We start from the raw sequence: 24705 nt of genomic DNA on the forward strand, positions 1-24705 counted from the left end.
TCAGTAATCAGACATTGTACTAATTCACATTCTCCATCTCAGCTGGTGATCCAAGAGTGTGAGGTTTTTCAGCAACTTTCTCCTCTGGGAGTATGTTTTAAAAGTTAGCATGTGGTTCGGCATCATCTGAGTCTGAAATTATGATTCAGCGCTTTAATTGCAGAGCTCTAGCTTGTGGGCACGATGGACAGATGGTTTAATCTACTTAGGGGATGGTCACAGTTTCTGACTATGAATGAAAATGGAAGCCTAGGCAGAGACAGGGACTGCTTGCTATGTGTCATGTAAATGAGAGAATGGGAAATGAGAGGGAGGGACTGTGGACCTTGGTGGCGCTGTAATGGAGGGATGCTGGGCAAGAGGGAGGCTGAGCCCCTGCTCAGGTGGACATGGGCCAGGACATAGAGACAGAGCATCGCTGCAGTAAGAGCCCGTGGAAGGACTTCTCGCCCAGGCTGAGGAGAGAAGCCAGAAATGGCTCAGTCTGCCAGAAAGGAGATAACCAGCGACCTTAAAACCAGATGGTAATGACCTTCTTTGGCTGGTTTTCCAGACAGACATTGCTCAGACACGTGCCAGACAAACACAACCTCAAGCCATGACTGAAGTTTATTCTTAGGCAGAAAGACTTGTTTTATAAGTAGTATGTGTCAGGAATCCCCAGATCACCGTCAGGTTTGACAGTTCTCTTAGACTCACAGGACCGAGCATGTCACCACGGTCATGGTTAGGATTTATTGTAGCAAAATGATAAAATACAAAATAAGCAGAGGTACAAGGTACATGGGGCAAAGTGTGAAGGAAACCAGACATGAGTTTCTAAGACTCGTCTCCCACTGGAGTTACACAGGACATACTTAACTCTTCGGGCAATAACCGTGACAGTGTATGTGAACTACTGCTTAGCAGGGACACTCCGCATGTGAAGTTTTTATTGGGGGCTGGTCATGTAGGTACCTTCTACTTAGCGTACCTCAAAATTCCAGACTTTCAGGAGGAAAACAAGTGGGCAGCATAAACCATATCGTTTGCACAAACAGTTCAGGCACAGCGAGCCATGCTTATTAGTCAGGAAATGGTGGGAAACCCCCTCAAATCCAAGTTCTCAGATGCTAACCAAGGGCCATCCTTGCAAGCAGGCCTTTCCAGGAATAGCAGTCTCTGGCCTGCTGTGCTAAATCCTTTCTGCAGTGGTGCCATAAGATGCCCTTCCTGATTTCATTGCTAAGAAGAGGGAAGATTAAAGATGTGGTGGGTGGGGAAGTGATCCAAAGGCATCCAGAATTAGGAAGAAAGACGAAGATATTTAGATACTACAGCATAAATAGGAGGACTGGAAACCCAAGGAAGGACTTCTGGTTCAGGAGGAGGATGACATGAACACCCATATTACTGCTCCTCCCTCCTCAAATCCCATTGAAATAGCTAGAAGAAAAAATAGAAAAGAACAGATCTGCAGAGGCACCGGCAGTGGAAGAGGAGCCATCAGAGGACCAAGGAACTTGACCTCTTTCTGGAGAATGGAAAGCAGATGGGATGGAAATGATGGTTCAACCCAAGTGGAGAGGGCTGGAGGTGAGGGTTGTTACTTTGGGTTATCTCTGGAAAGACGCTGAGTCACAAGGGTTGAGAGCAGGAGAGGGACTGGGGCAGAGAGCCAGGCATTTCTGTCAAGCCCTGCCTAGCAGCAGGATGACTGGGCTCCTACATCAGAACCCTTAACTACACTTGTAGCATCTGCTACATCTGCTACAACTCTGGAAACTGCTCTGGAAAAGGACACTTGACAGCCTGCCTAGGGAGGCCTTGGTCTCCTTGGGTGAGAGACCAAGACCTCTCAGCACATTAGCTTTGTGCTGGGGAGAGGATCAGCCTGCCTGCTTGCCACCCGTTGACACACCCTACAGGAAACCTGTCAGGTAACAGGTCCTATTTTGTACCCAGAGCTTTCAGGGTACCTGGCATCACACAGAGTTGGGAAAGGTGACTCTGGCTGCCTGCAGTAGTCAACCTGGCCTTCCACCTGAGTGTTGGAATCTGCCCATACTGGGGAGGCTTCCTTTCTCTGGGCTGGATTTTGCTTGGATTATACTTCCTGAGGCAGAGATAGAAAATTAAGGAGACTAGGGGACAGCAGAAACCTGTCAGTGAGTTTCATAGTATTCCAGTGTTACCTACAGTGCTTTCAACCCTCTGCCCCACGGTGAGACTCTAGCGATCTTCAAAGTGGTAGGACTGCTGTCCCATGATTGAGGAGAGGGGGAAAGAGCAGGCATGCACTATCGAGTTTCTGCAGGCTTTACATATTTCCCTTTAAGCAAGACGAAAGGTCCTCTGACCCTTTCATTATATTCCTGGGGCAGAGGTTGTAGGCCCTTGGTGAAATTTAATTATGTCCTCCACCAAATCCAATTATGGCCCACACCCATGAAATCCCATTATAACTTTCTTTGCTTCATTAGAGATTCAGCAGAACAGGTGCCTTCCTAATCCACTCTGGCAGATTTCCTAAAGAGTATCAGTCAGAGGCTTTGCATAGATTGGTCATCACTCTTCTTTACAGGCTGAGCAAATATGCAAAAATGCAAATGACCTGTGGTCTAACTTGCTTAAAGACCATATAAGTATCTGGTTTCCTATAAGAAAGTTGATTCCTTAGAGATTTTAGGCCCCCAGAACTATTTTCCCAAGGCTTTTCAGATATTTTTATTTTGTTTTTCTTGTTATTTCCAGCTTTTACTTAGAAAAATTTCAAGTAGAAATTTCAAGAGAAAAATGGGAAGGCTAGTACAATAACACTTGGATTATATTCTCCACTTGGGTAGATCCTCCACTTCTAAGTGTTAATACTTTGCTATATTTATATGTCCTTTTTTTTTGAGAGAGAGAGAGAGAGCGAGTGAGCGAGTGCACACATGGTGGGGGGGGGTTGGAGGGCAGAGATGCAGAGGCAGAGAGAGAGAGAGAGAATCTTAAGCAGGCTCCAAGCCCAGCATGGAGCCCAAAGCAGGGATTGATCTCAGGTCCTGAGATCATGTCATGAACAGAAATCAAGAGTCAGATGCTTAAGTGACTGAGTCCCCCAGGTGCTCCTGAATGCCCTCTTTCTTATTCTGTGCATGTGTGTGTGCACACACACTTTCACATGGTTACACATGCGCACGCGCACACACACATGCATGTGTAACCATGTGAAAGTAAATTGCAGACATCTGTAAAAACTTCAGCATTCATTTTCTAAAATAAAGACAGTTTCTTACTGAGCACAATACCATCATCATACCTAAGCAAATGAACAATAATTCCATAATATTTTCTAATGAGGATAAGCAGACATTTAAGGAAAATGAACAACATGAAAATGAAGGAGCAAAGTGAACAAACAGCTGCTGGTACTGAAAGAAACAAAACAGAGAACTGAAAACTAATTAGTGTCCTTAGATATTGTGACAACATTCTCATCTATAAAACAAGAAGAGCCTGCTATGAAAAATGAGCATTACATTAAACTATAGTAACCATAGTGCAGAGAAATACAGTAAATTAAAATTAGACATTTGCAAAATTTTAAAATTTTGTTGAAGGATAAATTTGAGAAAACGTCTTCAGAATGAAGATCAGAAAAACCAAATGAAGGGAAATAAAGAGGAAATAAAAGATACAGATGGTCAATCAAGGAAATCAGTGACATTCCTGAAAAAGAAAACAGAGAATACAGACAAGCAGACAAAATTAGAGAAATAAAAGAAGAAAAGTTCCCACATCTGAAGAGGGACACAAGTTTTGAAATTGGCAGGACCCACTGGAAAGGGTCACAGCCTAAAAATAGCCTGGAGAATTTCAGATCACTGGCTAAGGACAAGAAGGTATTCCCCAAACCTTGGACTGAAAAAAAAAAAAAAAATCAGATTACTTACCAAGAAAAGAGAACAGGTTGTCTCAGCCCTTTTAGCAGCAATGCTGAAAGCTAGAACAACACTTTTCAAGTCTGACACACCCACACATCCCTGGAGATGCTGTTCAAGTTCAGATTCTGGGGTGACTCGGGGGTTCTGCATTTCCAGCAAGCTCCTAGGCGATGCTGAGGCTGCGGGTCTGCAGACCACATGTCGAGTGGCAAGGGTCGAGAATAAAATGAAACAATGTCTTTAGAATTCAGAGGAAAGTCATCCTGAATGCGAAATTTCATAGCTAGCCAAATTATTGATGAAATATGAGGCAAAATAAGACCTACAGATATTCAGTGGCTCCGCAAGTTTACCTGCCATGCGCTTTCTGAAAAACATTACTTGTAGATGAAGTGCAGAAAAGCAGAAAAGGAATTAAGAATTAGAAAGACATGTATGCTTTCTGGAGCTAATCCAGGAGCCTGTATAAAGAAATATCTGGATAGTAGTGGTGTGGTGAGCCTGGAACACAATTAGTCCCAATTAGAACAGGAAGTCAGAGGATCAAAAGAATGGCTTCAGAAGGAAATGACTTTGGCTCGACAAATAGAGTGATTAAAAAGCAGGAAGATCTTAGTGATGTGATGGAAAAGGCATATGTTTCTTCTTGAAACAAGGGTGGGGGGAAGTCCATTAAGATTTCAGGAAAAACAAGACTGCTCAAGAAAAGCACACTCCAGATATGAAGCAAACTAAAACATGACAGGAGAATCTGTTTCAACTTGACTCTTGGAAGCGTTCCCTTCTAGCAGAACAAAACCCACTTAAAAATGGTTATTTATGGAGTGAGGTCTTAGAAGAAAGGGATTGGGCAAGAGACTTCTATTTTTATTTAAGACCGTTTAGTATGGCTTGAATTTTTAAAATCGGGTGTATTTAAAAAACATTTTCTTAAAAATCCCTCCTTAAAATATGAAAGTGAAGAAAGAGAAGGAATGAAGAGTAACAGACAAAGTCCTTTCTAAAAGAGAGAACAAAGACCAGTGTATCTCTCTGTCTCTGTCCCTATCTCTGTCTCTCTCTCTCACACACACACACGCACACATGCACACATGCACACCCCTCACCCTCTAGCCTTAGCGATCTCCCTACCCCCTACCACTGGAGAGAATTCCACATTCTTCTCCCAGACACACAGGACCTCAGGGGCTAGAATGGGCCTTAGAACCCATATGGTGTTAGGTGAGAGCAAGACCTCAGGCTGCTAAACCAGGACTCCCCCTGCTCCTGGAAGGACCCACATAGTAAACTGGAAGGAACATTCACTCTGGGGCCCCAGCCTTCTGGCTATAGCTGCGCAGCAGATGAAGACGTTGAGATGGCAAAAGGAGAAAAATACAGATATCCCTGAAATCAAAGGTGAAGTTTGGGTCAAAGCCAATCTCAGGGCCATGGAACATCAGTTCTGAAGTGCCTGAGATCTGAATGGCAAGAGGAGCAGCAGGTACAAAGGGGATAGGGCTGTGGATGACACGTCTGTTTACCCGAAGGATCAGCTACCTTCCTAATCTGAGGGCTCTTGGAGAGAGAGAACAAGGGGGTAAGCTGAGGGCCTGCTTGACCCAGCAGATCGGGGCAAGTGGTTCAAGGGATCTTTCCTAAGACCTACAGATGGGAAGTTACACCCAGAATCACTTCCAGTGATGGCAAGAAAAACTAAGGGGAGCTGTGTGGAATGAGACCAGGGAGGTAGGCAGAAGCTCAGAAGCTGGCCTAGTGAAGGCTGTGAAGGCCATGGATAGAACTGCCAAGGGTGGGCTTGGGACCCAGTCTCACCCTGGCATCCAGGCCAGGGTGGTGGCATTGAAATGGAGTGGGGAGGACAGCTTGCAGTTCTGCTTAGGGAATAGAACTGACATGAAGCATTTGCAAAATGTGTTCATTTGGGGGACCTTGGAGGGACTTTCGGGTGATGCTCTCCCAGAAAAGTAAGCAAAGTAATTCGAACAGGCATTCTATTTTTCTATTTCTAAACCCAGTGACCAATACATGAAGCTGGCACCCGTTTTTTCAAAACCAGATGTTTTGGCATCTAAATATTGAAAGGTCTCCCCTAGGGCTCCACGTGTGAGGTTTTGGAGAAAGGGAGCCTTCTGAATCTGGCCCACTTGTTTATCCTTATTCCTCCACTCCCCAAGGTGACTTCATTTTCTCTACAGAGAGATTGGTTTTGGCATTGTTTTTCAAGTTGGGATCTATGAGTTCTTTACGAGAATGTGTTAATTATTTGTTTTAACTTTGATGATAATCTAAACAGAAATAGTCTAAGTAGGTTATGTAGATCGTCTAGATAACACCATAGACCTGGAGGCTGCCGTAGGATTCCTGCCTTAGTCTTTACATTTACAAGCCCTTTGGCACCAAATAATATCACCATGGCCACCAGGAACCAATGAGAAGAGAACAAATGTAGGTTTTCTATGACCAAAACAATGCGTTTGTGCCAAGTGAGGGTCAAGGGGTGCTATGTTGTGCCTGCTGAAGGAAGATTTCATCATCAGAGATTGGGAGGAGAAGGGCCTCTTTCCCCCAGCCCTCAGTGGCATGGGCATAACCCATCCACAGGAACCCGCATGGCAGGAGAGGGCCAAGTTCATGCTGCAAAACATGGTATTTGGGCTGTTGGTATTTGGGTATCTGCCACATGGTATTAGGGCTGTTGATATGAATCTCATTAGTTTTATAGTTTTGCTTGTATTTAATTTCATAGTTTATAATTGAACGAGAGCCACAAACATAAGGTGTTTATATCTAGTTAAATGTTTGAACATGTTCAAGCAACATTATAATTTGAAACAACTTAAGTCAACATTGAGGGTTAAGGAGAATTTTTGTTTTCCTTCGGAAAGGGTTTGTGCCTTACTCGAGATATGGAAGACTTCATAGGATTTCCTTTTTTAACATTCTCCTCCTTCCCATTTATTTATATATTTATTTAGTCACAGATGTAAAGCCTTAGTTGCTTTCCCTTCTGAATAAAAGAAAGTAAGTATACCAGTGATATCTACTCCAAGCAACTCCACTGGACATTTTGTTGTTAGGGGTTGGGTTTCAGGAGAGGCCGGACACGTGTGTGTGCCGCAGGGAAACTTGCTGTAAAGGGCAGATAAGAGCATGTGGTGGGGGGGAATGGGGGACAGCTTAGAAGGCAAGGGTTGAGGGATGGGCCTGAGAAGACTTGGGACAACAGCAGCAGCCCCACACCGGGGAAAGTGGACAAGCTAGATTCAGGAAGGTCACCTTGGACCCAGCTGCCAGTGGCGGTAGCAGTCAGGACACAGCTGGCTGCCTGTAACACAATATCCACCAACGTGGCCTAAACCATAAGAACATCTCATCCTCCATGGTAACCCCAGAGCTGGCTCAGGGGCCTATCTGCCCTTAAGGCTCAAGCCTCTCTCCAGCATTCCATTCCATCAACATTGGAGTGGTTCCAGGGTGGTCTCATCTGCATCTTAGAAGGCATTCCAGAAACCTTGCCCAGAAGCCCTCAGCTGAACTCCTCTGAGATCTCACTGGCCAGGACCCTTCATGGGAGCTGGGGGTGAGCACTGGGCATTCTCCACCTCTGTAGTGAGAGAAGGTATGAGCCAGAAAGCAAAGACTGTGTGGGGGCCAAGGGTAGCAAGTCGCAGACAGCTGACCAGTAGCGCCTGTCCTACAAAATAAGTATGCTCCTGAGCCAGGCTCCACCATTCAGGAAGAACTGGGCTGGCCACAGGTGGCTGGTTGATGGGGCCAGGAAATGGAAAGGGGCAGAGATGGGGGTCAGAGGCCCACTCCCAGGCTCCTTACATAGCATGGGGATCTTTGGCATCCTTGGATGAAGCCCACAACAGGTATTACCAGACCAGGAGTCTTCACGGACAGGCAGAGCCCTGTAATCTCAGAGGGGGGGGCAGATGGGGACTGGGGCAGATGGGGGCCCCTGCCCTCTCCTCGGGGCTGTTGCGGGTTACTTCCGACTGACTGCTGCCTCAAGGGAACGTGGGTTCAGGCTTCCCAGAAATTCCAGGTTTTCAAGAGAAGAGGAAACACATCATTCGTTTTTTAATGTGAAAGGGCAGGCAGGGGGAGGTCAAAGAAAACATGTTTGTGGGGTGCGCTGAGCCATAGAGCCTGGCATCAGTAGGTGCAGACCTCCTAGCCCTCGCCTGCTTACCTCCTTTGGAAGCTTCTGCTCTAGCAGACATGGTCCCAGAAGCTGATGGGTAAGGTGGTGTCCATCCCTGGGGAGGAGTGAGGAGAGGCGGTAAGCTTTAAGAATTCCCTTCCTGCAGTCCAGCACATTCCTAAGAGTTTGCCTGCCAGGCTTTAGGGTTTGGGGCTGACCTCTAGCTGCAGAAGTCCTCACATCTGATCGGTCACCTCAGAACCTGCAAAGGACAGGGTTCTGCAGGAAGGTCTCCAAGGAGGCCAGGGAGGGAGGCCTCAGGGGCCTGGTTTGCCCATTCTGACTGAAGATGAAACCCTTGGCCCAGCCTCTCTGAGCCCCCACCCGAGGATCGTCCGCACCTTGTAGGACTCTTGTAGAATGGACTCTCGTCCGTCAAGTGGTAGGCACACAGGAGGGGTTCACTCAAGGCTGTGTCCTGTTGTTGCTTCTTCTCCATTTGATTATGAATTCCACGGTCAATGTGTTCATTATTTTATTTATATAGTTTCTTTAATAGAGTCCACATTTCTATAGAGCTTTATTTATATAGCATGAAATAGAGACAAGTTCCTTGTCTCTTGGATGCCCCCTTTCCACATTTTAAAAGTGGGGGTCATAACCCAGACTCTATAGGGATGTTTAAGGATTAAATGAGAGAACATAGGCAAAGCGTTAACTGTGGTTATTGGCACATATAAGGAAAAGTTCAGTAATGTTAACTTGTTGCAGATATAGTGCAGGGCACATAATAGATGTTCAGTAAGTGCTTCGTGGGTGCCTGTGATGCGAGAGGCCTTGTTCGGGCTGGGCCAGGCAAGGGGCCTTCCTTGCAGCTATGGGCAGTGTTTCCAGAAGCAGAGTCTAGATCAGGGCAGAGGCAGAAAGCAGGAAGTCTGTGTCCAGCGCAGAGCAGAAGACTGAGTCAAATCTGTGGAAGAAGAGCAAGGCCCAGGTGGGAGAACGAGGTGCAGCCTGGGGCCGCAGCAACTCAGGGTGAGAGACAATACACGGCAGGAGCAGCCTGATTTAATGTGGTCCAGGTGCCTGGCATGGCCTCCGAGGCTCTTCACAGCCAACCCCTGCCTGCTGCCTACTCTGGGCACCCATGCTTCTCCATGCTTGTGCCTTTAAAGGTATTCCTCCTGCAGGGTGAAAGCCCTTGTCCATCTCAGAGACGGAACTGTGGTCAAGTGCAAGGGGCTTGGTTGCTAGTGCCCCTCCCTGCACCGCCCCCTACCCTAACCAGTGAACTCTGAATTTCCCTCTGTCACCCTCATCCTGTTACTCTGTCCTACTGACTTTCTCCCCAGCTCACTGGCTTCTTGCATTCTCTTGGTACCCCCAGTGCCCAGCACGGAGCCTGGAGCACAGGAGAGGCAGTGTAGGTGTGGAATTATTAAAAGCATGGGCTCTGGGCTTAAGTCCTAGCTCCACCACTTCCTAGCTATGCGAGCTTGGTGACCTGCCTAACCTCTCTGGGCCTCAGTTGCCTTATCTGGGCAATGGGATGATTCTGTTAACTACCCAGAGTTGTCAGGGGGATTAAGTTAAGTCATTCCACATAAAGAGTTTGGAACAGATCTTGGACTTAGTACGTGCTCAAAAAAAAATGGCAGTTGTTACTATTAGGTATCGAACACATGAATGAACAAATGAAGGTTATCTGAGCCACTGAAGGGACAGATGTTTCTTATTCATCTCTGTAATCCCCACTATACTCAAGAGCAGCGATAGGTGCCTTCCACACAGTGCGTGCTCCATAAATGTGGGTGGCATGAAGGAAGGAAACCACAGGGTTGTGCTTTATTTCCTCCTGGGAGGAGACATTGGGAAAATAAGTTAAATTTGATCCAGATTTAACCAAAAAACCCAACCAAAAAAAAAAAGCCCAAACCAAAAAACTGACCACTCCTAAGATCTACTTAGTGAATGAATTTTTGCTGGGTTTACATCACTGCTTTGGATCCGTCCATCCTGCTAAAGTATAAAGTTCAAATCCATGTTTAAGGTCCAACAATTACTCAGAGCATTGTACATGTGGGTTTCTGTATTAAACAGCTCTTCCTCTCTTCTCCTCATCCCTCCTCTCCCCTCCCTCCCTCCTTGCCTCCCTCCCTCACTTCCTTCCTTTCTTTTCTTGTAGCCAGGGAATTTTTCAAGAAATCTCACCTTGATGGGATGTCCAGCACCTAAAAGAGGAAAAAAGTGAAGGGCTCGGGGAATCATGTCCACTTGGCTTTTTCTTCAGTCTCAAACCCCGAGTGACACCTGAGCTGCCCTCGGGAACCTAGGGTACCGGATGTCGATGTAATAGGAATATGGGACACCCAGTGACATTTGTGTCGGCAGTGCTACTGAGACCCTGAGGGCTGGGTCCAGCTTCATGGGGTAAAACCTAGACAGTCATATCGGACATCACACTCAGAAGGACCTGTACTGGGGTTTAACATGCCACTCTCAGCATCTTGAAATTCTTTGTAATTTTTGAGCCAGGGGCCCTGCATTTTCATTTTGTGCTGGGCTCCAAATGACGTAGTCAGTCCTGCCTAGGGCATGATTTGGGTCCCAGTGCCGTAAGATCAGCCACTTTGAGCGGCCCCATCACCCCATGTGGTGCGAGCCTGAGTGCAGCCCCATTTCCCGGCTTGTTCTTGTTACATAATGGATGATGTCTGGTGGCTTTTCCGTAGACACCGTGTTTTCTATTCTAATTGGCTCTCAATATTTCTGTCTTGGCAGCAGATACCACTTATTAAGGCTTTTTCATCCAAGTTTCATTGTACCTGGCATAAATCAGTGAAATACTTAGTATGTAGAAATGCTAGTTGCTTCGTAGGTGCCTTGAAAAGCCATTTGACCTAAAAATATGTATATATAACTTTTATTGATGTTATATAATCACTGTTGCCTGATGCATATGATATTCATTATAAATGCACATTTATGATGTCATTATTCTGCACAATTTCTTAGACTCATAGTTTCCAAATGGCTGTAGATTAGCTTGATTCCTCCTACAGATGGGATCTTTTTTGAAAAGGCAAGCACACAGCTCTTCTGACTACCCAGTCCCCCAGAGTTCCCCTAAGAAAGGGGCTCCTGTGCAGGTGCACTGGGGATTAATCAAGTATATAGAAGAAAATAGTATTCATATTTAGAACCAGAGAACGGAGTAAATAACCATAGAAACAACATGACCACAAAAACAGTCACCTAGAAAGAAATAACATCACAAGTTGTCACAAGAAAATCTTGTGAGTATTCAAAACACCAGACTTAGAGAAGGATGTAATCACTTGTATTGTAAAAAGATAATATATCTTTCACTTGACAAAATGATCAACTACTAGGTTCGTTTTCAACTAATGAAATCTCTACTACAAGAAAAATTGTATTGAATTTCCTGAGTTTGGTAATCACTATTGCTGTGTAAGATACCATTCTGGGGGGAATCTGAGTCATAACTATATAAAACCTCTCTATACTATTTTAGGTTTTCAACTTTTTGTGGGTCTGTAATTATTTTAAGAAAGGAAGTTAAAATTTTTATATATGTGTACACATACACACACACCATAGCGTATTATAATGTATTTAGGAGCACATCTATGAGTGAAAATAAGCACTTTTTTGTCACATGCCCAGTCAAGATGGTGACTGGTCTCTTTGCCTCTCTCTGGTCATTTATCAAATAAAGTACCGGGTTTAGAAACTGTAATGCCCAAACCCCAGCTAATGGTAGCTGATAGCTTCAGTCATTTAATCTTTCACCAAGGGAGTATCAACAACAGGAAATAAACTCATTTTTAAAATCATATTTTCTTGTCTTATGACCTAAAAAGGAGGAACGATGCCAAGAGCAAGGAACAAAAAGGAAAGAGAAGGGAGCAAAGATCCAAAATGACTAATCCGCCAGAGCCCGATTTGTCTGTCCTTTCTCTTAAGTTTAGCACCTGAACTGAATTATTACATCATTCCAATTTTAATTCTAGTTAGAGTGATTTTTTTTTTTCCAATTTAAGTTGCTTAAATAGGAAAAGTGGAAGTAATGACAAAAGCTAAAGGAATGGTTAAGGAATTGAACTGACTGGATAAAATATTGAAAACAGGGAGGAGATTTATTTATTTATTTGTTCATTCATTCAGGAAAGACTCCTCCGCTCTCAACTCTTCTCGTCTGTTGTCTGACACTTTTAAGGATAAACAAACCATAATCTCTTAGCGTTTACCTTCCAGACAGTAAAAAGACAAGAAACCAGGAGAAAAGTTGCTTTGCTCTGTATCATCAGGCATCAATAAATGCTATGAAGAAATATAGAGAAACGTAAAGATATGGAAGGGTGGAAATCTGAGAAAGGAATCTTTAATGCTTGGAATGATGTTGCTCTTGTAACAAGAGGGAGATGGAGTTAAAGCCGTCATAAATGTAACAGATTAGCAAACACAGTTTCAATCTTAATCTTAGTGATGTGTCAGTGAAACTTGATTGCTATATGATTTTAATTCTAGTTAAAATGAGTTAATTTCCCCCCATTGTTGGGAATGTTTTAATTTTTACACAGATTTCTTATAGCAACAGACATAAAAATCTTCACATCCTTTGACACGTGATACTGTACTGTGATTCTGTTTTTATTTGTTTTTATTTTATTTATTTATTTGAGAGAGAGGGACGGTGGGGAGGAGCAGAGGGAAAGGACAAGAAGACTCTTGCTGAGTACAGACCGCCCCCCACCCCCAATGCAGGGCTTGATGCCAGGGCCCTGAGTTCATGACCTGAGCAGAAATCAAGAGTCGGGTGCTTAACTGACTGAGCCACCTAGGTGCCCAGTACTGTGATTCTTAAAGATACTGAACCTAAGGGTGCCTGGATGGCTCTGTGGGTTAAGCTTCTGCCTTCAGCTCAGGTCATGATCTCAGGGTCCTGGGATTGAGCCCCACATCTGGCTCTTTGCTCAGCGGGGAGCCTGCTTCCCCTTCTCTCTCTGCCTGCCTCTCTGCTTACTTGTGATCTCTCTCTCTGTGTCAAATAAATAAATAAAATCTTTTTAAAAAATATATTGGACGTAATACCCTCTTTTTTATAAAAAATATTTTGTAATACCTCCTTTACTATCCTGAAGTGAAATTATAGATAATATAACTTATCTAGAGATATAATTTCAAGAATTCAAGACGATACTTAAAAGAAACAAAAGGAATTTATAATAAACGTAATAATATAGAGGACAATGCCTGCCTCTATGCATGGGATTACCATGGCAGCCTCCAGCAAACTGAGGCCCTATGTTAGGAACCTGTCATAACTGGGAACATCATACCAGCTTGCATGTCACTGGTCTAAAGCAAGTCCTATGGCCTTCTCTAACTTTAGGGGCAGGGAGCTTAAGCCATCCAGGGCCCAGATGGGAGGAACCTGAAAGCTTTGGTGTAACTGAGTTAGTCTCTGATCTATCAGTTGGCTGTATGGGTTTGAGTACCTGGCTTTGGGCAGGACACAGACTATGGCACAGTCTTCAGCGGGTCAAGACTGAATTGCATGACTGGCTCTGCCCAGCACCGCCAGCAAAGCTCCCCTAAGCAAATATGCCTTGATAAGTTTCCAGCATCCCTCTCATAGGCAGGGTGACTCTTTATAAAGATTTTTGCATCACTTGGATTCATGAGATTTATTCTCTGGTAATAACCAGAAAAAAGGGGGGGGGACAATGAATGCTGTTTGTCTAATATATTGATATCAAAACAATTAATGACAGTATAAAATTGGAAACAAGCCAAATATCTAAGTGAATGGGAATGTCTAATTAGCTATGATGGTTCCAAACAAAAATATTATACAGCTATTAACCAGCTAACTAGAATCAGAGACAGCAATGTGAACCAAAATGTCACTTAAGATATACTGTTGATTGAAAGTATATATATCATTTAATGTCATCTCTATAAAAACATCAATGTATCTGAAACAAAGAAGGAAATATTCTAAAGTTAGTTTTGTATGTGATTGAATCAGATGTTTGTTACTATGTAACGAACCACTCTGAAATGGAGTAATGTAAAACAACACCCAGCTGTCAGCTTATGGTTGTGTGGGTCAAGCGTTTGGGCTGGACTCACAGGGGGTCATCCCTCTGCCGGCCTAGCGGGCCCACTTGTACCATGGCGGTCAGCTAGAGACTTGGCGGGATGTTTGGTCCAAGGTCGTCTCACTGCCATATCTAGTACTTGCTGCCAACTCTCCCCTGGGCCTCTGTCTGTAGCAGGCTAAACATGGACACCTTTTTTACGCAAAACCGGAAAACATGCAGTAATTTAGGGCCAAATTATAACTTTAAAGTTGCCGAGGGAGAAGATTGATGGAGCTTGTTTTATGTATACATTTTAATTCTGTTCCCCAAAGGCCTAATCAACCATAGAATATTAGAGGCAAAAAAGAAAACAGACCATCCATCTATCTGGATCAGGGACAGCAAGTAGGTTTTATCTGAAGTGTCAGCTAAAATACTGGGTTCCAGGACTCGCCTTAGAGGCTGACGTCTCAGGTGGGCGAGAGAGCGGTAAGTAGTTAGCTAGTTAGTCAAGTGAGCCATGGAGGAGGGATTGACAGTGGTAGGGTCAGCACCATCCATTTGCCATGGCAAGCAGAGACCTCTGGGAGGATGGGGTTTCTATTTGATTCTTTCCAAGGAGTTTGCTAGAAGCAACTAGCCCTTAACTGGCTGCAGCATTCCAAGACACTCTAGCTTTTTTTTTTTTTTAACATTCTTGATAAATGACTGACAAATCATCAACTGTCTGGCCAGGTTGTGGTGCGGGCACTGCTGGCTCAGTACAGCGAACAGCATAAAGAGAAGCCACTGGTCAGCTGCCTCCGGAACTGGGCGGAGTCTGGGAGGGACAAGCTGAGAACCAGGTACGTAACTGCTTAGGCCTGGACCATCCTTGGCCCTCGGTGTCTTATTACTGGGTCTGAGTAGCCTTGTCACAGCACAACTCACTCTTGTTGAAATTTTAAATATTCTTTTTATGCAAACAGTCCACAACTAGGTAGCATCGTGCTCCTACTTGGCAGCTGGAGAACCAGAAAATTGCTGATTCTGTTCTTATTCTACTGCTGTTCCTTCTTTATTGTGCGTTCACTATTCCAAACACATCAGAGGTTTTAATCCCTCAAATTCCAGAGGTTGGTTATTATTTCCATTTTATAGATGAGGAAACTGAGGCATAAAGGTTAAGAATTTGGCCTGGGGTATGTGCTAATAAGCGACAGAGCTAGGATTTAACCCCACGTAATTTGGTTTCAGGATCCATGTTTTGCTTGTTTGTATTGATTTTTTAGAATTGTCTTTAGGCTTAATAAATAAGGAGTAATGTATGTGGTGTCCTGTAGCTTCCTGTTTTCACACTACTTTGTTTCTAAAATTCATCTAAGTTGTGATATGTGATATGTGATATGTGATAAGAACTGTTCTCTTTGTTTATCATATTTCATCATGTGTATATGCCCCAATTTACTTATCCATTCTAATCTCTGATTTCAGTGTACACTTGGATTGTATTTTCGATATTTGGTAAAAAGCTCTTATGAAAAATCTTGTACGTTCTCTGGGGAATATGTCTAAGTTTCTACAGGGCCTTCAAATTTAGTTGCAGTACTCAGAATAAGAAATAAATTTTACATCAACCACTGACGCCCACACATCCATAGAGGCACCCCCCACCACCACACACTCACCCAATAGACACCACTGAAGCAAACATCTCATGAAAAAATGCTTAGCCTATTAGTCGTCATGGTCTCTGGTAGTTTTCAGTTGTTTTTTAAAAATGACTGTTCTCAATCCTTTAAACTGATTTTAGGACCCATTGGTGATTTGCAGTGTGTTGCTGTTATATATTATTATCTAGAAGTGAGATTGCTGTGTGGGGAGTATGGCAGTGTTCAACTGTACTAGATAGTAACAAGTTATTTTTCAAAGTCACTGTGCAAATTTATACCTTTACCAGCAGCGCACGTCCTGTGGAACCGTATCCTCATCAACACATGTATTTATCAGTCTTCATATTGTCGATACTGTATATGCCTATACGTATATATAAAGATCTCTCTCTGTGACTTTAAATTGTGTTTTCCTTATTGCTCTTAAAGTTGAGCATGCTTTCACAGTTTATTTGGCACTTATATTTCTTCTCATTTGAAATGCCTGTCCACATGTTGTGCCAAATTTTCTTTTTCGTTTTCTTTTGTTCATACTGATTTTTAGGTTTTTTTTAAATCCTTTATTGTTACAGACATTACGCCTACCTTCTATAAGTCTGTGCCTTGTCTTATATTTTCTTTATGGTGCCTTTTAACATAAATTCTTAAATTGCTGTGGAATTTATCAATCTTTTATTCTATACACTTGCTGAATCTTGTCTACTTTGAGATCTTGAAGTATATGTTTTTTAAAATTTGAGAGTTTCCCCTTTCACATTTAATTCTTGAATCCAGTAGAAATTTCTGTCTGTAGTGTGAGGAAGGGATCTAATTTCATTTTTTTTCTCCTCTAGGGATTGTCAGTTGTTCCAGCACCATTTACCGAATCGACTGTCCTTTACTAGTGATGAGGGGCCCACTCTGGCACTACTGTAAATTCCCATTTCGGGACTTCTTTGTTCCTAGCCTATTTGTGTATCCTAATCCAACAATACGCTGTTGCAATTACACTAGATTTATAATTATTATAATTATATTATATTATTATATCTAAAATATAATTCAGAGTTGTGTTGGCTTTCCTGGGTCTTTTGCACTTCCATATAAGTTTTGGAATCGGTTTGTTAAATTTTTCAAAAAGAAGCCCTGCATACACAAAAGGAAACTTTTCTTTGACTGTGGGTTTTTTTTTTTTTAAAGATTTATTTATTTGACAGATAGAGATTACAAGTAGGCAAGTAGGCAGAAAGGCAGGCAGAGAGAGAGAGAGGAGGAAGCAGGCTCCCAGCCAAGCAGAGAGCCCGATGCGGGGCTCGATCCCAGGACCCTGGGATCATGACCTGAGCCGAAGGCAGAGGCCTTAACCCGCTGAGCCACCCAGGCGCCCCTCTTTGACTGTGGTTTTATGAGATATATAGGGTAGTCAGATTCATAGAGACAGGAAGTAGAACATGGTTACCAGGGGCTTGGAAGAGGAGAGAATGGGGTGTTATTATTTAGTGGGGACAGCAATTCAGTTTGGGAAGACGAAAAAGTTCTGGAGATGAATGGTGGTAAAGGTTGCACAGCAGTATGAATATACTTAATGTCATTGAAATGCACCCTTTTAAAATGCTTAAAAATTTTATGTTACGTATATTTTACCACAATTTTTAAAAATCTGCTGTAATTTTCTTTCAAAGTATGAAATCTATGGATTTGCAGAAAAATTGACATATATACATCTAAAACTGATTCTTGTCTCAAAGATTTTAATCTTCTAAGTATTTTCTAGAAATCTGTAATTTTCTCCATACATAGTATATCCTTTGATAGATTAATTTCTAGGTACTTTATGATTTTATTATTGTAAAAGGAATACTTTTAAAAAATTAGGTTTCTTTTGCTGCCCATTTATTATAAAAACAGTTGACTTGTATGTATAAACCTGACCACAAAAAATAATTCCTTCTGTGTCTATAGATTCTTTGAGTGTTTTTTTTTTCCATAGACAATCATACCATCTGCAAATAATGACTTTTTATTTCTTTCCACTTGCTATTCCCTTTTATTCTTTTTCATATAGAAGGTATTTTTTTGTCTTAGTCCTGGTTTTAAAAAGAATTAGCTCAACATTTCGCTATTAAGAATGATGTTTGCCAAAAAAAGAAAGAAAGATGTTTGCTGAAGGTTTTGATAGACCCACTTTACTTCCTAAAGAAGTTCCACTTATTGTTATTTTAAACATATTTTTGTCATTACTAGGTGATGAATTCTACTGCAAATGATTTTTTGTTTCATTGAAATGTTATATGTCTTCTTTAGTTTGTCCATGTGATAAATAACCCTCGTAAATCTTTTAACGTTAAACTACTCTTTCCTGCTTGAAAAGCATTCAATTTTGCTATGCTGCATTGTCATTTTTTCCTGAGTTTGGCTTGCTAGTGTTGTTTTAGCGTTTTTGTTTACTTATTGGTCTACTGTTTGCCTTTCTTGTAGTTCCCTGATTTGAATTTATATGAAGTTTTATTAGTTTCATAAAGCTATTTTGGGAATAGTTTCTTATTTTGTGGGAGAATTTGGTTAGTTATCTGAAAACTATCTTGGCCTGGGAGAATATTTAAACTACCGATTCACTTGCACAACACGGGTTTAAAGAGCACAGTGGTCTCCCTTCGATAAACACAGAACAATACTGTAAATGTATTTTCTCTCCCTTATGATTTTCTTAATAACATGATCTTTTCTCTAGCTTATGCTACTATAAGAATACAGTATATAATACATACAACATACAAAGTATGTGTTGGCTGTGTTTGTTATTGGCAAAGCTTCCAATCAACAGTAGGCTATTTGTAGTTGAGTTGTGGGGAAGTCAAATGTTATATGAAGATTTTTGATTGCACGGGAGTCAGCACCACCCCCCCACACCATGTTGTTCAGGAGTCTATTGTAGTTTAATTGTTTTAAGATCATTTAGGCTTTCTCTTCTTGTGTTGGCTTTCATAAATAATATTTTCTGGAAACTTATTATTTCAATTTGAATTTATTGGCATAAGGTTTTTCATACTATTCTCTGATTATCTTTTAAACTTCAGCTAGATCTAGGTTATGTCCCATTTGTCATGCCTAAATTGATTTCTTGAGTTTCTGTCTTCTTTATTATTGCTTAATCTTACAGGACGTTTGTCTGTTTTTTAGTTTGTTTTTTTTTTCAACAACCAGCTTTCCTCTTTGTTGATGCCCTCTATGGTACCTTTGTTTTCTACTTCATTGATTTACGCTCATAAATATGTTGCTTCCTTTATTCCATTTTTAAGGAGTTTATTGTGGCTTTTAAATTTTTGTGTGTTTTTTAAATTGTTATTTTATTTGGAGGCAGATTATTGGTCTCTGTAACCAAAATGTGTGGAACTAATTTCCAAGGAAAGTATTTATTAGGTAATGTCATCTTACAACCTTGATTAAAAACATGGGAAACACAATAAATAGTAGTGTGTGGGAATTTTCATATCTGTTGACATAAAGTGAAATTAGGAAATCTGTAGTCTGTCCTTTTTTCTTTTTTTTTTTTTTTCCTTTTTTCTTACTACTGCCCAGGTTCCTGTTTATTCAAACTGTAGTCTATTTTTTTTTTTTTAGAGGCGGGAGTATGGCAAAGGCAGAGGGAGAGCGAGAATCTTAAGCAGGCTCCATGCCCAGCATGGAGCTGGACACAGGTCTTGATCTCACAACCCTGAGACCACAGCCTGAGCCAAAATCAAGAATCAGATGCTTGACTGACTGAGCCATTCTGGTTCCCCAAACTGTAGTCTATCTTAAAGCTTGAAAACATCAGCTCCCATATTCTAGGACTGTTTCACTTAAGTCTCTATTAGTTGTAATGTTTCAATTTATCCTCACACACTCTACAAAGTCAGTACGTCTTTTTAATATGTCTAGCCCTGAATGAGCATTGTGTAGTACTTTTAGCTTTCTCCCCAATTTATTTATTAGTTTGAAAATTTTCCAACATATAAGGAGTAGAAAGAACAGTACAGTTCCCGTCAGAATCAGTTCCATCCATTCAAGAAACTTGTTCCCAAACTGGCAGCAAATCATCTGTCCTTTCATTTCTTTTCCAGATAGCAGAGCAGGGCTCCCTTCCATCATTCTGAAAGCAAAACAGACCCTCACCCATATGCAAATCTATATTCCTAGCAAATTTTCCGGGATAGACTTGAGATGTGCCAAAGGCAGTATTCCAATTGTAAATATTTGGAAAGTTCCAGTCCATTTATTTTTGTCTCGGTTATTAACCTCCAAAACAGTACACATCACTCTCCCCCACATCCAGGTTTTACTGACTCAGTCTGTCTGTGTTCATCTACTTAAGTCCCAAAACCTTGCTCTGATTTGTATGTATATTGAGAAAAGCTGTTTCATCAACATGTTTTCAGTGTACGGGGCACTTCTCTAGGCATTGGTGACATGGCAGTGACTATGGGTTCTCAGCCCCCGTGGAGCTTATAGTCTAGTGGAGCACTCAGATGGCAGTCATACTGACCACTCATGAGAGAAGGACCCAGGAGCAGGCGGGGGCCTTTTATTCTAGGTGAGTTCATAAAGCTACATGATGTGGTCATGCTTGGCATGTGACTCATGATAGGGTGGGTGGATGAGATCCACTTCGTGTAGCACATGAAGTTCACAACCTCAGATGGACCGTATTCTATGGTAAACATTCCAAAAAAGATAGTTTCTAAGAACAAAATTTATAGTCTCCAGACTTTCTGGTAACAGTCTCCAGAATGACTGAAACATACTTTTCAATAAAATGTGACAGTTCTTTACATTTTTTTTGTTAAATAGACTAGGAAAAAAGCTCAACCTTCTAAAGACCAGATTCAGAATAAATACTGATATAATTTAAATTTTCTGGTACTTGGCATGTAAATGACCTCCCATCCTTCTTGTCAACATGGAGGGCAATTGCAAATTCAGTGCTTGGCATTCTCAAAAGCATGGTGTCAACTGCTTCTTAATGTTTCTCTTGTGACTTCTGACTGAGCAACAACAACTGCTACCTGCGGATTTAATTTTAATTAATGAGCATCTAAGTTATTTGGGTCTTATGATAACTTAATTCCCAAGGATTTGGGGTGAGGAGAAGGCAAAGAGGTGGTTAAGCTATGGGAAACCTTAAGAGTGAATTAACCCCTTTGCTGTCTGTCTAAATGGAAGTTTCATGAGGCAGGGTGGGAGGAGTTGGAGGGGTGCAAAATTAGCACAAAAGGCAGAGCCACATATTGGAAAGTCCTTAGGATTTTAAGGGAGACTCGGGTGTTTTAAGTCTCTTTGTGCCTAAGTCTCTTAACTTGTGCCTCAGTTTCCTCATTGCCAGATGGGAAAGATGGAAATTACTACCTGCTGAAGAGAGTCATTATCTCTGCAGAACACACTATGCTGTGGTTACCCATAGCCCTCTCACTGCCCTCTGGGGCTCCTTTTCCCATAAATACAGGCATCCCCTAAGACAAAACCCAAGCCTGAGCGTGTTCTGCCCATGTGACCTTGAGTGGGTTGCTGAAACTTGCTGAGCCCCAGTTTCCCAAACTATACATTGAAATAATTATGGTATCTGCATCATAGAATGTCTGAGATTATTGAATATTACACAGCAGTAATAAGCACAGGTCCTGATACATTATATATTTAAGAAATATTATTCATTGACAAATACTTTGTGATGGATGTATTTGGCTACTAATATTCATTTGTAATCATTATTATAACAAATGCCAAATAATGGTTGAGAAAATTATTATAAACCCAAAGAATGAAAATTATATAGCTCTTAATGAAGAAAGACTATATAATATTGACTAACTACCTATAATATAAGAGGAAGTGAAAAAAAAAAACCAGGAAACCAAATTATCTTTATACCACAAGGACAACCACACAGGATCCACTCAAGCCAAGCATTCATCAGAAAAATCCTGAAAGAAGCATGAATATAGCCAGTGAGAGATGTGAGGGGCTGAATTGTACTTACATTGCTCTTCTACTGGAAGAAAATTCTTTTTGACAGAACAGACCCTGTTCTGGCATCCTTTGGTGAGGACAAAATAATAATAATGGTCACTGTGTTTCTCCTTCAGCTTCCTGGCATTTAACATGGACACAGTCGATACTCTCGCCTTTCTATTGAAAGCAGTGAATTTTCGTGAAAGAGTTCTTCAGCGGAGTTTGGTGGCCAGAATTTATTATAAGGTAAAGATACATCGTGTTTTTTCTTCTGGACACGTGTCTAAGACATATTCTTGCTGGAGAACGACCTGCTAAATGTGGCAGAGGATGAGTCAGGGTAATTACAAGCTTCTGGAAATGGCTAGAGTTCTTACAGGGCATTTGTATGACATGACAATCCTGCTTGTTCTTCAGGCCCCAATGCTACTGTTGAACCCTTTGTGTTGTCTTTTAGAATTCTGCCCGCAAGCCATCATTGGGCTGCCTTGGGAGTTGAAGAGTGGAGTAATTTTAGCCCTTATTGGAATTGAAAAATCATTGTCTATATGTATAATGAATACATTGTTCTCTGGGGGGAAAAGGTACATAAGGCATATACAAAAAATGACCATTGGATTAGCCTGAGATACACTCCCTTTCCTATTAAAACACCCATGACACCCTGCAAAAACATAATACCTTTTATTAGCATTGATAGAAATCTAGATGGAAGTTTGCCAAGTGCCAATGGGGCTGGTCTGGGGAAACACTCCTCACCCCAGCAATATGTTTCATCTTCTAATGCCAGCATGAATAGACAAAACGACTCTGAGATGTTTTACTTATCCTGCTCTCTGCCCAGGCTCAGGGGTCCAGGGCTACTGTATCCTGAGAACAGACCACTTCCTCCCTTCTGAGTGGGAATTAGGTTCCAAGAGGGCCAGAATCGGGCCCCATGCAACTCTCATCCTTTAACTCATCTCTTTTTATACTGATTCTAAGATCACACCTCCTAGTACAACCACGGAGCAAGTAGAAACGAAGAGGATGAATAGCACCATGAGGATGGGTATTCTCTTAGGAAATGCTCTGGAGGCAGAAGAGCCCTGGGAGTGGTCAAGACCCACTGCCGGTGGGACAGAGCCAGACTGATGAGAACCTGGGGGCTGGGCCAGGTTTTATACCAATCAGTCCACCCTCCAGGTATAGGTACACCCTGCCAGACGCGGGGGGGGGGGGGGGGCATCTGCATAATTTTAGTGACTCTGAGCTACCTGCCCTTGTCAAACATGGAGCCAGTCAAAGTAAGAGAAGGATACACACACAGGCAAAAATGTGTTAGCGAGCAGCATTAACAATGGATAAAATGTAGTCTATGACTTAGTTTTCCAAGACTGTGGAAGAAAAGGATAAAAATGAGATGGCAAGAGATGATGATAGACACGGAGTGAAAATAGTAGAAATCCAACCTATGTATAAAAAATACTCCTGAAAATGCTGGAACAAGAGGAGCAGAAATAATAATCACAGATAAAAGAGAAAAATACTTTCCTTACTGTAAAAAACAAATCAAAATATTGCTGGAAAAAAATATCCATACTTAGATGCAGCCTGAAAACCTAGCATAAAGAGAGTATCATATAAGCAGCTAGACAGAAAATAATAGTTTACCAGTAAAGGGGAAAACATAAAGCTAGGTTCAGTCTTTATTCACCAGCTCCAAATGGAGTAACGTATCCTTCTCTAAAGAGGAAGCTTCATGATCTAAGCATACTATTCCAAGCCCTGCTAAGCAGCTTCCGCATTCCTGACTGTCAGAAACCGTGTGAAAAATGAGTGTTTGCTTTAATCTCTGAAATCTGGGGCAACATGTTAACAGCAGTGGATACGTAGTAACACAGATTTGCGTGCCCCAAGGTAGGTGATGGTGTAACAAAAGCTCAAAATGTGGGCTTGGCCTTGGAACCAGGCGGTGAGCTTTGAGAAGAATTTTAGTAGAAGCCCGAACTGCCTTGAAGAAATTGTTCACAGAAGCCTTCTGGGCTTTGATAAAGCTGTGGGTGAGGACTCGCACGGATGTGAATAAATGTTACTGGAAACTGGAGGAAGGAAGATTCTTGCTCTGGAAGGCCAGAGCTTTAGCAACACTGGGGCCTGCAGTTACAGGGAAAGTGGAAAATGTACCCCATCCGCTGGACGTGTTGAGAGTGCCTGCTTGCTTATGACGGCTTACCCTAGAATGCCAAAAGACAGGGAAGCTCAAGGAAACAGTGCTTAACATGGAGGAACTGAGACTTGCTGTGGTTTTGAAGATTCCCAAGTCCTCCATATGGTAACTGTAGTCATTTCTTGTGGCTTCTGTGACAAAGTACCATGGTGGTGGCTCCTGGAAGCTGGTGTCCCTTGGCTTGTCTCCTCGTCACTCCAAGCTCTGCTTGTCACCTCATGGCATTCTTGAGTCTGTGTATCTCTGTCTTCCTTTCTTCCTTTGAGGAAACCTGTCCATTGTACTGGACTAAGTCTCACCCTACTCCAGTATGAACTCCTCTTAACTTGACTACACAAGCAGAGACCCTATTCCACAAAAGATGGCGTTCACAGACCCTGGGGATTAGGGCTTCCATACATCTTTTTTGGAGGACATGCTCTTACCCAAAAGTACCACAGAAAATGGCTTCAGAGCAAAGACACCAGAGCAGTCTCAGGAATGCAGGGTCTGAAGATGTGAGTAAAATTCTTTCAGAGCTGAGAAAGATCAGAGATGAGTCTTCAGTCAGGCGATAGGCCCTCTGAAGAGATTAAGGGTGTGCCTCACAGATCTTTTCAATCAAGCTTCAGGGCTTCTAGGATGCTCCAGGGCATCGCTCTCTAGCCTTCTCCATGCCCCAAAGGCCCATCTCAAAGAGTTTTGTGGATGTGGACTTTTTTGTCTA

The 24705-nt window shown here is 42.1% G+C and overlaps 1 protein-coding gene across 5 annotated transcripts in view; it reads left to right on the forward strand.

Annotated features, from left to right (window-relative positions):
* The window catches only part of ACOXL (acyl-CoA oxidase like), a 356730-nt gene that overhangs the window by 228741 nt on the left and 103284 nt on the right, over positions 1 to 24705 (forward strand). For all 5 annotated transcript variants that reach the window (XM_045979259.1, XM_045979255.1, XM_045979257.1 and 2 more), the window contains 2 exons: positions 14907 to 15016; positions 21925 to 22036. In XM_045979259.1, coding sequence (XP_045835215.1) covers positions 14907 to 15016; positions 21925 to 22036 — 222 coding nt within the window. The remainder of the gene's footprint in view (positions 1 to 14906; positions 15017 to 21924; positions 22037 to 24705) is intronic.

The sequence above is a fragment of the Meles meles genome, chromosome 15 (genome assembly GCF_922984935.1).
Source record: "Meles meles chromosome 15, mMelMel3.1 paternal haplotype, whole genome shotgun sequence".
Taxonomy (NCBI): Eukaryota; Metazoa; Chordata; class Mammalia; order Carnivora; family Mustelidae; genus Meles; species Meles meles.